The 13459-nt window shown below is 33.3% G+C and overlaps 1 protein-coding gene across 1 annotated transcript in view; it reads left to right on the top strand.

Moving 5' to 3' along the window:
* Positions 1 to 1009: 1009 nt before the first annotated feature.
* Positions 1010 to 13459, top strand: part of LOC121428662 — a 29115-nt gene continuing 16665 nt past the window's right edge. The window contains exons 1-5 of the mRNA XM_041625447.1: positions 1010 to 1536; positions 10409 to 10541; positions 11494 to 11605; positions 11991 to 12175; positions 13309 to 13459. Of these exons, the coding sequence (XP_041481381.1) occupies positions 1340 to 1536; positions 10409 to 10541; positions 11494 to 11605; positions 11991 to 12175; positions 13309 to 13459 (778 nt within the window). The 5' untranslated portion in view covers positions 1010 to 1339. The remainder of the gene's footprint in view (positions 1537 to 10408; positions 10542 to 11493; positions 11606 to 11990; positions 12176 to 13308) is intronic.

Raw genomic sequence — 13459 nt, 5'->3', positions numbered from 1 at the left:
AACAACTCTGATGACCCTCCCTGAATTAACTTTTTTCACCATATAAAAACAACTATGATGACCCCCTCCCTGAATTAATTTTCTCCCCTGAATTAACTTTTTCCACCAAATAAAAAACAACTCTGATGACCCTCCCTGAATTAACTTTTTTTCACCATATAGATAACAACTATGATGATCCCCTCCCTGAATTAACTTGTTCCACCATATAAACAACTATGATGATTCCCTCCCTGAATTAACTTTTTCCACCATATAAAACAACTATGATGACCCCCTCCCTGAATTAACCTTTTCCACCATATAAAAAACAACTATGATGATCCCCTCCCTAAATTAACCCTTTCCACCATATGAAAAATATCTATGATGACCCATCCCTAAATTAACTTTTTCCACCATATAAAAAATATCTATGATGACCCCCTCCCTGAATTAACTTTTTCCACCATATAAAAAAACAACTATGATGATCCCCTCTCTGAATCAACTTTTTCCACCATTTAAAAAAAAAATATAATGACCCCCTCCCTGAATTAACTTTTTCCACCATATAAAATATGTCTATGATGACCCATCCCTGAATTAACTCTTTCCACCATATAAAAAATATCTATGATCACCCCCTCCCTGAATTAACTGTTTCCATCATATAAAAATATTTATGACCCCCTCCCTGTAATAACTTTTTACACCATATAAAAAACAACTACGATGACCCATCCCTGAATAAATTTTTTCCAACCATATGAAAAAACTTGCTCCCTTGCCTCCCACTAGATACGCGATGGGGGGGGGGGTTATTTTATTCGCAAAATTAAAATTAATGTTGCATGGACTGTGTCTATGGTTGCACTTCGGCCGAAAGTTGTAATAATTGTATAGAAAACCAACTAGAGAGGGCGAAATTTGCTGTGCTGTAATACTTTTGGCATATTTTTGCAATGTTAGGCCTGTTTTCTTAGTTTAATTTCCAATTTTTTTTTCCTATGGGAGATTAAATTTAAGTCATGTTCGTCTGCGATAAAGGACGACATTCTTGAGTTCGGGATCATCGTGACATATGGCACTGGCTGCTCATTCGAAATGGTGATTTTGTGAGTCTGCAGTCAGAACGCAAAGACTAACTCCCAAAACCGGCAGCTAGCTACGAGCGCTGATTGGTGGAAAAAGTTTTGCCGTTTTATACGGTAGTAATTAAGTTGTCGCCAGTTCAGCCGTAATATAAATTACCAATTTATTGATATCTCGCTAGTCGCATGTCGCGCCTGGTTGCAAAGCGTTCATCATTCAACCAAAGTCATTGAGGCATAATTCGTGCAATATCTTAAAACAAAAAATGGAGGAATTACAGTTGCAGCTACAGACAAATATCTGGGATAGACCATCACGTAGCACTAGTATCGACAACGTTAGCAGATCATATCCAAAGGATCGGGAATTGCCCGCATTGACGCCAAAAGACGTAGAGCATGACCATGATGATGATGATGATGACGGTGTTGATGAACAGTCGAGTGCCACTCCCAATGTCAAGTAAGTGTAATGCGGTTCTAGGCGTAATTCATTGTTTCTGTTTGTGAGCCTCGTTTCAACTGAACACGTAGTTAAGTTAAAGGTGAAGTTCACCTACAATAAAAGCTTGTTGTAAATATAGCAAAAATAAAATATGATAAAAACAACCCGCGCAACTTCTTCAAACGTCACTTATCAGTTATCGCCAGGAGCTAAAGTTTGAGTTACAACGTTAGGGTCTATGTTTAGAATCTAACTTAGACGTAAGTTTGATCTAGAGGAACAGATGATCCTGAGTCCAGAACTGAACCTGGGGCCTATAATATTATGTAGGGTGTATGTACATTTTGGCAAGGTTTGAGGAAAATCCATTAGAAGTTTAGAACTTTGAAAAAGTTACTAAAATTTATCTTTTAGATTTGTGACGTCATAAACGAGCAGCGGCCACATAATTATGTTACGCAATTAAATGCCTAAATTTCAATTTTTAATGCCTTGAATTTGTCATGGTAACTGGGCTGAAGCAGGCAGGACTAAAACCATGACAAGTGCGGGGTAATAATGTAATAGTATACATCGCTTAGAAACATGACTATTTTTTTTTTATTTTCTTTAGTATAATTGATATCATACAATCAATATAAATCATCATTTGTGGGATAGGGTTGTACGTCATTATAATCCCTTCATCTACGTAGCACCTTCCTTTGGCATTGTTCTTTTCCAAAAGAAATCTGTTCAGCATACATCGTCAGGAATATTCATCATCCATTCATCCCCACTTAAAGGGATGGTCCGGGCTGAAAATATTTACATTTCAATACATAAAGTAGAATTCACTGAGGTAAATGTCAAAATATCAAAATATGATAACAAATAACAAAGTTATTGAATTTTAAAGTTAAGCAATATTTTGCGAGAACAGTCGTCATGAATATTCATTAGATGGGATGATGATGTCACATCCGCACTTGTTCTTTTGTATTTTATTATATGAAATAAGGTTTATTCAAAATTAAAAATGTCCTCCAAGAACTAGAAAAATTGGATTGACAACTGACTTAGTGCATTAGATATATATATATTGCTGAAATGTATTTCATTATAAGGAGACATATTATTCACATGCACAAGTATGAAATAATGAAAACAAAATATAATAACATAAGAAAACGGAAAGCGGGGATGTGACATCATCAGCCCACCTAATGAATATTCATGACGACTGTTCTCGCAAAATATTGCTAAAATTGAAACTTCAATAACTTCATCCCTTTAAATGAAATGAGGTTTATTCAGTTTTTTTCTACCAAGAACTAAAACAATTGGATTGACAACTGATTAAGTGCATAATTTATCTATTGCAGCAACTTAGTTCATAAGTTTCATCTCAAATCTCCCTTTTTATCATGTAATTTATGTCTGTTGAAATGTTTGTATTAATTATTTTGTTCATAATTTATAATTTATTGTTTTATTTTTTCAACTTTTCTGTAGGCATACGGACTTGCTGAAAAACAGCTTGGAGGCTGAAAGCAGGTTTTTTCTTATCCCGTATTTAAATAAATAAACATACATACATAATGGAGACACATTAACACATGTATGAAAAAATAAACAATTAGGTGTCATGTAATAACATAAGAAAAAGGAAAGTGGAGACATGCCTAGAACAAAAAGTTTCATCTTAATAATGCAAATCTTTAAAATTCAATAACTTTGTTATAAGATTTTGATCACAATTTCAGCATTTTGCTCGATGAAATTTACCTTATTTAAATATGAATATCTTCAGCCAGGACCGTCCCTTTAATTACCGCCCACCTCCCACAGCTCGCTCTAATAAAGACGTAGCGAATAGGCCATACCCCTTTTCATTAGTCTATAGTGTGTGAGAGTTTGTTCGTTTTGTGCGATCGAGTGCCTTTTTCTGACTCATGGCTTTGCCCCTCCTATCTGAAAAATGGATCGGCGCCCCTGCCCCCAAACAATTACATCCTCTAAATAAAAGACACACGAGTGAAGAAAATATCGATGGAATGAATGACACGTTTGCATAATATACATGGATTATCAATTCTAGAAAACTTCTTGTTTAAATTAATGATGCGCCCGTCAAATGATATACACATCCGTATTACATAAAATTTATTTTAAACAAAGTGATTCAAATAACGCCAAATTATATTTTGTATAATAGACAAAATAATTACTACTGAAGATTTTTTTCCTTCTCAAATTTGAAAAATAGCCTTCAGTCATCTGTCATTTACAGTGAATTGTGTGTTTGTTTGCTATTCCAATGTTACACGTAGTTTGATAATCAATAACAAAATTATTACACATTTGTAGACTTTTTCTGTCATTAAGTTTTCTTAATAATTGTTGTGATAATAATCATTTACACTATTTTTTTGTAGATGGTAGCATCGTTTTCAGTGTTATTATATTTGATTTACATATATGTGCATAATATAGTACAGGCCTACATGAATATGCTATCAAACGTTCACGCAAGTTATGTGAGTTCAGTTGTCAAGATTATTGTGGGGGTGACGATATGAAGGCTGGACAGTGGACATAATAGGTACTCCCCCCATGGCTATTAACAACCCCTAAAACGAGATACAAAGCAAGATGTGTCCTTCAGGAGACAGAGAAGTTCTTTCTAAATTATTTTTGGATGTACAACTTGGTTTAATATCTTTGCAAGAAATGATAGGGAAAAGAAAACAAAGGTTTATGTGCACCTTAAATCAGGAGTCCATGGTTAAAGCATAGAGCTATTAATAGCTCCATGGTTAGAGTATACCTCCTTATCGTCTCTTAGGGGAAACAGTAACCACAATGCAAGGATAAATACCTCATCAATCTGTGCAAACAGGTGATGGGTATGTTGTCATACAACAAAGGGAGCTGTGTCAATGGACAACGGAGCTTTGAACTTTTTTTCAAAGATCAAAAGGGTACAAACTATCTGGAGTTTGTGAGTTGATGAAACAAGATCCCAAGCATGTTTCAGAATAAAATTATTTGTACAAAAACATGCAATGCAGAGTGTTATATTATAATAATATATAAAAACAATAAAAATAATGATAATAAGTGAAGATTAATAACAATGTTGTTCATGAAGATGGTATGATAATATAAATAATAACAATATTAATTATACTGCTACTAATATAACTATCATTGATATCGATAATTATAATAATAATAATAAATTGTAATGATATAGTAATCATTAATATCAATAATTATAATAATAAATTGTAATGATATAGTAATGAACACTCTATAATATTTGATATGGTGAAATAGTTTGGTTGCAAAAGGGGTTTGGTCCACTTTGGACCATTTGGAGAAAAATCATGTTTTTTATTCTCACTTATTGCAATATTCTTATGAGAAACTAATTTGTCATGAATTACTACCCTTTAGGAAAATTAACCTAACTCCTTTTGACAAATGAGCTCTTCAGAAGAGTTCAGTTGCAAAAGGGGTTAGGTTCACTCCAAGAAAATCATGTGTGGACCTAACCCATTTTGTAACCAAACTGAAATGAACCTCACGCCTTTTGAAAAAAATGTGATTTTTCTTTCTCATTATTGTTCACTTTTCAATGGGAATTTCAACTTCTTTGCTATCATCTTATAGAGTTAGTCAAAATTTATACGCTAAGGGGGAAAAAATTATTTTTTTGAAAAATGGACCGAACCCCTTTTCCAACTGCGCTCTTCACTATAGGTTTTGTGTAATTGTGGAAGCCAGGTAGTGTTCGATGGCCTTAAAAGTGAGTGTAAATAAGAATGAAGACACAGTGAACAATGTTGCTTACATGTACATTCCAATATATTCAATCTTTCAATCCAATTTGTTTTAGTTCATATTTATTTTCAACAGAACAATGTAAAGCATTAAAAAATAATTACAATAATATTTATAAATGGAACTTATATAAACAAAATAAATTGAGGAATACAATAACCATATTTTTCTCATGAGTAAAAAAAAGTGTACATATATATATATATTTACATGTGTGTGTAAGCAATATCATTAACATTGTAAAGATCTCATAGACTGAGAAAATCAATATTTCTTAAGGGTAGAAAAAATCATGTAGAAATATAGGCCTACATATCGCTGAAGAGAACTGGAGTAGTATACTGGTATATTAGAAAGCTCTCTTTCTCTTTGGCATGTTTGGTGTATGGTGAATATGGAATGGGCCAGGAGTACACTGGCTGTATGTAGGGCAGAAGACTTATTACTTAAAGGGAACAATGGGTTACAGTTTCAGATTCTTACATTTTGGTCAGAATATTACCCATGTACATGGTCTTTTTAACATAGATGGCATTGCAGAGAGATACAAAGAGGGGTATTTTTTAGGAGCGACTGAGAGAGACGGAGGGGGGGGGGGAATCTTGATTGGCAGTCAAAGTAAAACAGGTAAAATCAAAGGAGAGATATTACAAAGAGAGTGAATGCATGGCAAAGCTAATCAGTATTGCAATGGCTACTCAGCAGAGATCACGCTTGCAGAAATCAGAGATGAAAAGGAAAGCTAAATGAACTGGGATTAAACTGAAACTGATGGTTGGGTATTCTTGGTTTTACAATTATGATTATAATAATGATGATAATTCATTATTAGGTTGTAACTTTTCTTAAAGTAGCTTTCCAAAAAATATAGATTTAGGGATACTAGGGGGTACTAGCAACCATATGGCCGAAATACAGGAGTCTTTATTGTAGTACAGTTTTTATTTTTATGCCCCCATGCATTGTAGAAAAATCAGGTCATGCCTTCAAACTCTAGCTGATCTAGCTGGCACTGTCATACCAAAACACCAAAAAGATGGGAAGTGATATTTCCTGGTTTTGCATTCAACAATTTGAGATGATTTGGCTGCTGGCCCTGCAGCCAATTGGGCATAAAGAATGTTAATTTTCAATATGTTTGTTTTGTTCTATTACATTGTCATCATTTTTGGTCTGTAATATTTGTGTTAAGTGCAACATAATACATCAATGTGGGACAAAAATGTGCAAAACCTAAGGCAACAGCAATTGTTATTCACTCACTCTTTTGCCCTAAACGTTAGGTCTTTATGTTGCTGATACGTACACAAAGGCTACATAATTATACATGTATGTGTGTGCATGCAGACACAATGTCAAATGCCCTTTACCCTGACAAAAAGTAAAAATACCAGAAAAATTATTAAATTTATTGCACAAGATTTGAGAAAATCCGTCATGGAATTAAAAAAAAGAATTTAACTAATCGATTTGGGATTTCAAAGGCAAGCAGCTTTTCAAAATATCAAATGCAAAAAAAAATGAAATGTCAGAAAATTGAAATTGGTTCGTAATGTCCAGACATTCATTATTTAATAGACAAATAATTTCAATCCAATTACTAATGTAAGATCAAGAATACACGTTCAGTTTTAGTACAATTAGTCTTCCTTTTTAATCCTTTGATTTATATAAGCTTGGTCTTCTCTTAAGTGAGATTTTGAGAAGCTGCTGAGTAGCCATTGTACTACTAATTAGCTTTGGCACTGTCCAGTAATCCTACATTAAAGGTATTGTTCAACTTTATGAGCAGCTGATTTTTAAAAATTCTCAAAGATGAAACATGTGTACAAGTGCATGTATTAGAACTAATAAACCCTGAAAACAACCATTATTGAGAATGAAAAGCTAAAACTACAAGGCAAACACCGATTTTGTAAATAGGAAAGTACTAAATAAATAGTGTATGGGATGAAATTAAGATGTTGTTTCCGGTCACTTTATACTTCGATTTTTGAAGCACTAAATAATCATTTTCGAACGCAATTTTTTCTTGGCTTCATTTTTGTAACATATCACAGACACAGGTGACAAGTGTGACCTTCTAGCTCAGATTTTTTAAAAGTCAAACCAATGTTAACCAATCACTTTAATCACTCTCTTTGTACCTCTCCTTTGATTTTACCTGATTTACATTGGCTGTCAAACATCTCTCTCTCCCTCTTTTTCGCTCTCTGTCACAAATGACATCCCTCTTTTTAAGTAGACCATTCACTTGGGTAGAATCTTATTTATTTTATTTATTTGTCGTTTTATTTTAACAGGGTAGCCCTTTCAGTTACAAGAGCTGCTCGACCAAGGGGCGCCCTGTATCAACAGAAATTAAAAACATGACAAAAAAAAGAAACATGACTTAAACTGTATCTTATTGTCACCTTGTGGAGGGTTATTGCAAGCTTATACATGGAGGCATAATTAGTTAGTCTTATCAGGGATTAGTATAGGTAAGGATGTAAACTTTTACTCTTGGTTCAAGTTGGGTCTCTGAGCTCTGCTCTACCCTATTTCCACTATGTACTTGTACTCCTGGCCCATCCCATGGCCATAAACCAAGGAGTACATGTACCATAGCTTTCATCATATAGTTATCTTCATCATAAAATTATATTATATAGAACTCTTCATCAATATTTCATATTTGTATATCAGTTATACATGTCTATAAAACCCAGACCACCACTCATGTGGTTAGAGGTCAATATAAGCCAAAATAAGTCTTAGCAAATCATTAACATATTGAAATTTATGCATTTTATAATATCATGTATCATGGGCCAGCAGCTCATTTATGACACCACAAATCCATAACTTAAAATCTTAATAACTTCCTTGATCTGTAATTAATTTTCCTCAACCTTCACCAAGTATCATTATTTTTTCGGCAATATTTACTACAAAATTTTCTTTGGTGAACTGTCTCAAACCTTGCATTAACATGAATGAAGTTGGTCCATGCATGTGTACATTTACTATCAACATTTCTTTGGTATATATAAGGATGACAGGTTACAACCATAAACTCCCTAGCTCTTTGCAGTATGCAGAAATGGCATGCTTTGTGTTATCACTTTCCAGGAATGTGGGCTGTTTATTTGACCAACCCCATTATCAAACCACACTCTCACTATAGTCTGTAAACACAGACACTTTCAGGACTAATTCATGTGTTGGTTTAACCAGGGACGTGAGAGGGACCAGCTACACATATTTCGATTCTTGAGATATATATGGTCGCATTTCATAAGTTGGGTATGCAAAAAGGGTGGCGTATGAACAATTTTCCACAAGGTGCCATGGATAAATTGTTGCTTCATCACAGCATCTTGACCAAATTTATTGAGTAATATCTCATTTTGAAGCTAGAACTGTAGGCTAAATATATTACTATGAATTAGATCAATACAATATCAGGAACAAAAACTATAGCACATTAAGTTTGAAGTAACAGGGGTGGCGGAGCCGGTGGATGCGGTAAATGATAAAATATTAATTAAACTTAATTAACAACTTACTATAATATGTAATATGGCTGTTATCCTCATATTTCTGGGTGTTTTAAAGCAGGGAACAACTAAATGTCATAAAAAGTTGACAATTTTGAAAATATGCAGCAATGGAATACATGTGTATGTCAGCTCTGATCTGTAACCTTATCAATTAGTAAAGCGGAGAGATTTGGTTAATTATCTAATTTGTAATCTTAATTTTTAGTACAAATGTTGTGTATCATTGCAACAAACATTTCTACCCATGATATTGTCATTTTGCCAAGCATATAAATACAGTGACAGGTATTTTGGGGGCAAAAATGTGAAATTAAATACTATTAATTAGTTAGTATAATTAATATGCATACAATGATAGATAATTATTCAATTTTTGGTACAGATTTAATTATTGATGTTTCAAGATTACAACTGCAATTTACTAGTGTGATCCAATGTTGCATTAACTTTTGACACCATTTAAAGTGCAGCAGGTCCAATTTGAGAAAAACACATTTCAAAATTCACATTTACATTGACGTCTATGTAGTAATTAGCTGTTAATTAGTCATTTTAAGGAAAAATAAAGGTATTCAAAACTTCAAACTTTTCCGTTATTTAGAGAATGGTAATAGCTATAACATATCAAAAAATAAAATTTTGGACCATTTTTACCCTGTTCGCGAAATTGGACCACCTTATGACATGCGACCACATAGTCTAGCTAGGCCTAGCAACAATGAGCTGGTAAAAATGAAGCTACACCTTTCAATCATTCCACCTTATGCAAATGGTGTAAAAGTACTACATGTCTGCCTTTCACCTACAATTGGTACATCTTGTCAGAGATAGATTGAAATTATGTTTTAAATACAGGTAGACAGATTTTTGTTGTAATTTGTTAATAAATTATTTTTGGGGGAGTTCAATTTTGAAAACAATAAATGTATCTGATAAACCAATATTCAAAATTCTCCATGAAAATCCGACATACAAAATAAAAAGATAGACAAAAAGACAAAAAACAGACCTGAATGAAATACCATCACCTACAATGTACATGTATTTTCATTTTTAATATCATGAATAAATCAATTATTGGTAACACACAGGAAGAAATTGGACCAAGTGAATTGAACCCGGGATTGAACCAAATGGCACTGATTAGACAAAATGATCATATGACTGATGACTCATTGGTGAATGAAATAAAAATGACTATTAGACAATATGGAAATGATAAGGTAATAATAGGTTGACTAATTGAAATAAATTGACATGGCTATTGGACCAAATTAATATTAGATGAACTGGAAAATTTAAGTAGCTAGGCCTATTCATTATACAAAATTGATAAAGACCAGCTAGTGATTAGATGGAATGCATCGAGGCCAATATTGGACTGAATATGTGATAGAGAAAATGATATTAGACTAAGTGAACAAGATGGAAATAGACCAAATGGCAATTTACCTTCAGCTACATTTGGTTTGAGGTATCAATACATGTGAAACATAATGGAACATTTCTCATTTCAGAATAGATGCAGCAATAGCAGAAGAGTTAGAGACTCATTTCAGCAACGGGTTGAACAATGTTTCAACAACAAAAAACAAACGAGAAGTGCTGGAGATATCAAAAAGAACAGGGGTGTCTGCTTCACATATTAAGGTATTTGTGCACTTGTATAATTCCTACGTTAAGGAGTTGAGAAGTTTCCCTTTTGCCGTTCTCTCAGTTTTAATCCATTCCAGCTTTTGAAGGAATAGTTCACCCTAAGATGATTGATTTTAATAAAAGCAGACAATTGGAGAAAAATAGGGCCTACTTGTGAAGATTTGATGAAAATCCATCAAAGATTAAGTTACTCATTTAAAAAAAAAAATTGTGATGTCTTATCTGCATGCAAGTTGCTACCCTATATGTTGTGTAATGTAAATTAAAAGTGTCCCCATTTTGTATGGTTCACACAAATTTAATTTTATTACCTGAGCTGCTTGTATGTGACATCACAGTATTAAGCTGTTAAAATATGAACATTCAATAACTCTCTCACCTTGGATTTTCACCATCACAGCCCCACCCCCGGTCTTTTTATAGTTTACAGTTACCTTAGTTTAAAAGTCTGGTAAAGCTTAAAGTATACTTCCAAAATGTGAATGTATTGTGATATGGAATGAAATGTTTTAATTGTAAAAACAATATTATTTCTGCATGCCTGTAATAAAAAGTCAAGGTCCAAGCCAAACCAACAATTTTATTTTGTTATATATATATATATGCATAAAGATGTGAGAAAAAAAACCTGAATGGCTTTCTGACATGCCATCTTACTAATCTTGATGAAATATATTTTTTATTTTTTTATTGCTTTTGTGTAGGATAAGGATATATCATTGCCAAAAGAGGGTGCAAAAGCTTTGAGTTGCGGTGTCTAATATCAGTTCCAATACATCAAAAGGCATCTTGTTTAATCGTGATGATTTTAGTAAATTTAGAAATATATAAAAACTATATTGGCATTGAAAGCATTATCTTCAGCATATTTTGTTACCATTAGAGAATCCAATATGTGAAACTTTAAGATATAGATATATATATATTGATTTACTTTGTTATGAAGAGGTGGATCCATAACAGAAAGAGAAAGGGGAAGCCAAGGAGCAGTGGAAGTGTTACTCAATGCCCAAGAGCCTATGATGCTTATTTGAGTACTGCATTTAAAGGATTGTCAGGTATGGACAGTAATTATGATAATGATATATACATGTATATAGTAATGACAGTAATCATTACACAAATAATAGTAATATTTGTGATGATAATAAATATAATTGTATTTCATGAAAAAAATCACCACTACTTTAACTTCTATTGCTGTTACTACTACTACTACTACCACTACTACTACTATTACTACTACCACCACTACTACTACTACTACCACTACTACTACTGGCTGCTATTACTGCACCTACTAAAAATACTACTACTACACGGCTACCAATACTACTACTACTACTGTCTTATTTACCAACAGGAGCCCCTTAGGTTGTGAACTGTTCTCCTGGCAGGCCTTGTATAATATGATGTTACATTATTATTACCCTTCGATTGCAGGGGAGGAGAAAGAAAAGGCTATGAAGCAAGCACCTGTAGAGTGGAAGAGACTGTCTAAGGACAAAGTTGTGGTGGCAAAATACAAAAAACTAGCCGAACAGCAAGCCAAAGAAAAAATGGAGAACTTGTCTGACAAGCAAAGAGCAAACATCGCCAAGAAGCTAATGGATAAGGCAAACAAAATTGTATGTATGGGGAGAATGGGGTATTAATGGCAGAGATACCAGCTCTTATTTTTGCTGTATTTTAGACTCATTTTTTTAAGTAGAAATTTGCACAACTATAAAAAAACATTTCATGTAGGCTACACGGCTGCATAAATATAATTTTGTATGACTTCATCATTTACAATGAGGAAAATGTTTTGATATTACTTCTTTTGTTCAATATTCTAAAATGATACCTCTATATTTAATTCAGTTGAATCAGAATAAGAACTTATGAAATGTGAATAGCTGCTTTCTATCAGCACAAAGGCACTTGGGGTACTACTAATAACATACATGTAGGGCACACTGGTTTAACCCTAAAGACTGGGTGCTGATTCAGCCCCCCCCCTCAACATTTTTCGCGATAAATCCGTGACCCCTGGGTACGCGGTTCCGAAAGTACGCAACATTTTGTAAGTGCATACAGACCCAAAATTACTAAAAAATGTTAATTTGTGTACAAATCCAATGCTAATAGTGTTTTTAGCCAAAATTCATAAATGTATCATTTTTTTCATTTTACTGCTTAGAATCAATAAATTTTATCTTTTTTATGGTCAACATAAAGTCCCTGACAATTTCCATTGAAAAAACAATAAAAAACAAAAAGTGGAAAAACAAAGAAATACATAAGAAATTTAAAAAACAATAGAATACATAAGAAAATAAATGTGATGTTGAAATTTTTTAAAAATGAATTTGATCAGATGCCTATCTAGAGTATGTGAAAGAAAAATTAGCATTTCAGGGGCATTATTTTATTAATTAGAGCAATCTTATGATTGTATGCATAAATTAGCATAATTAATGAGACATGAGATTTTTTGCAGAATTTGATGTTATAGTTTTGTAGATAATGCCATGGGTAACGCGTGTGCCAATTTTCGTCGTGATTGCGCGATCGAAGGGTGAGATCATATGGGGGGGCTGAATCAGCCCCCCCGTCTTTTTAGGCATCGAAATAGCCCAGTCTATTTACGGTTAACAATTGCTTCAAACTGAAGTGTATATCGTTTGTGAATCTAATGTTATTATTATTGTTGATATTGGGAATGCAATAATTATTTAATACTGGAATGTGACATCCTCTTTTGACTCCCTGATAATAGATCAAGGACTTTGAAGAACTTGGATATGCATGCGCAATCATAGCATCTGATGGTGAGAGGGTTCTGGAAGGATACTCCTCAAAGATACAAGCAACAACTCAAAAACAGATGGGAAACCTGATGCTAAATGAAATTTTCAGTGGGACAAGAG

Source organism: Lytechinus variegatus, chromosome 15, assembly GCF_018143015.1.
Source record: "Lytechinus variegatus isolate NC3 chromosome 15, Lvar_3.0, whole genome shotgun sequence".
NCBI classification, from domain to species: Eukaryota; Metazoa; Echinodermata; class Echinoidea; order Temnopleuroida; family Toxopneustidae; genus Lytechinus; species Lytechinus variegatus.
This window is presented reverse-complemented; position numbering and strand designations above follow the sequence as displayed.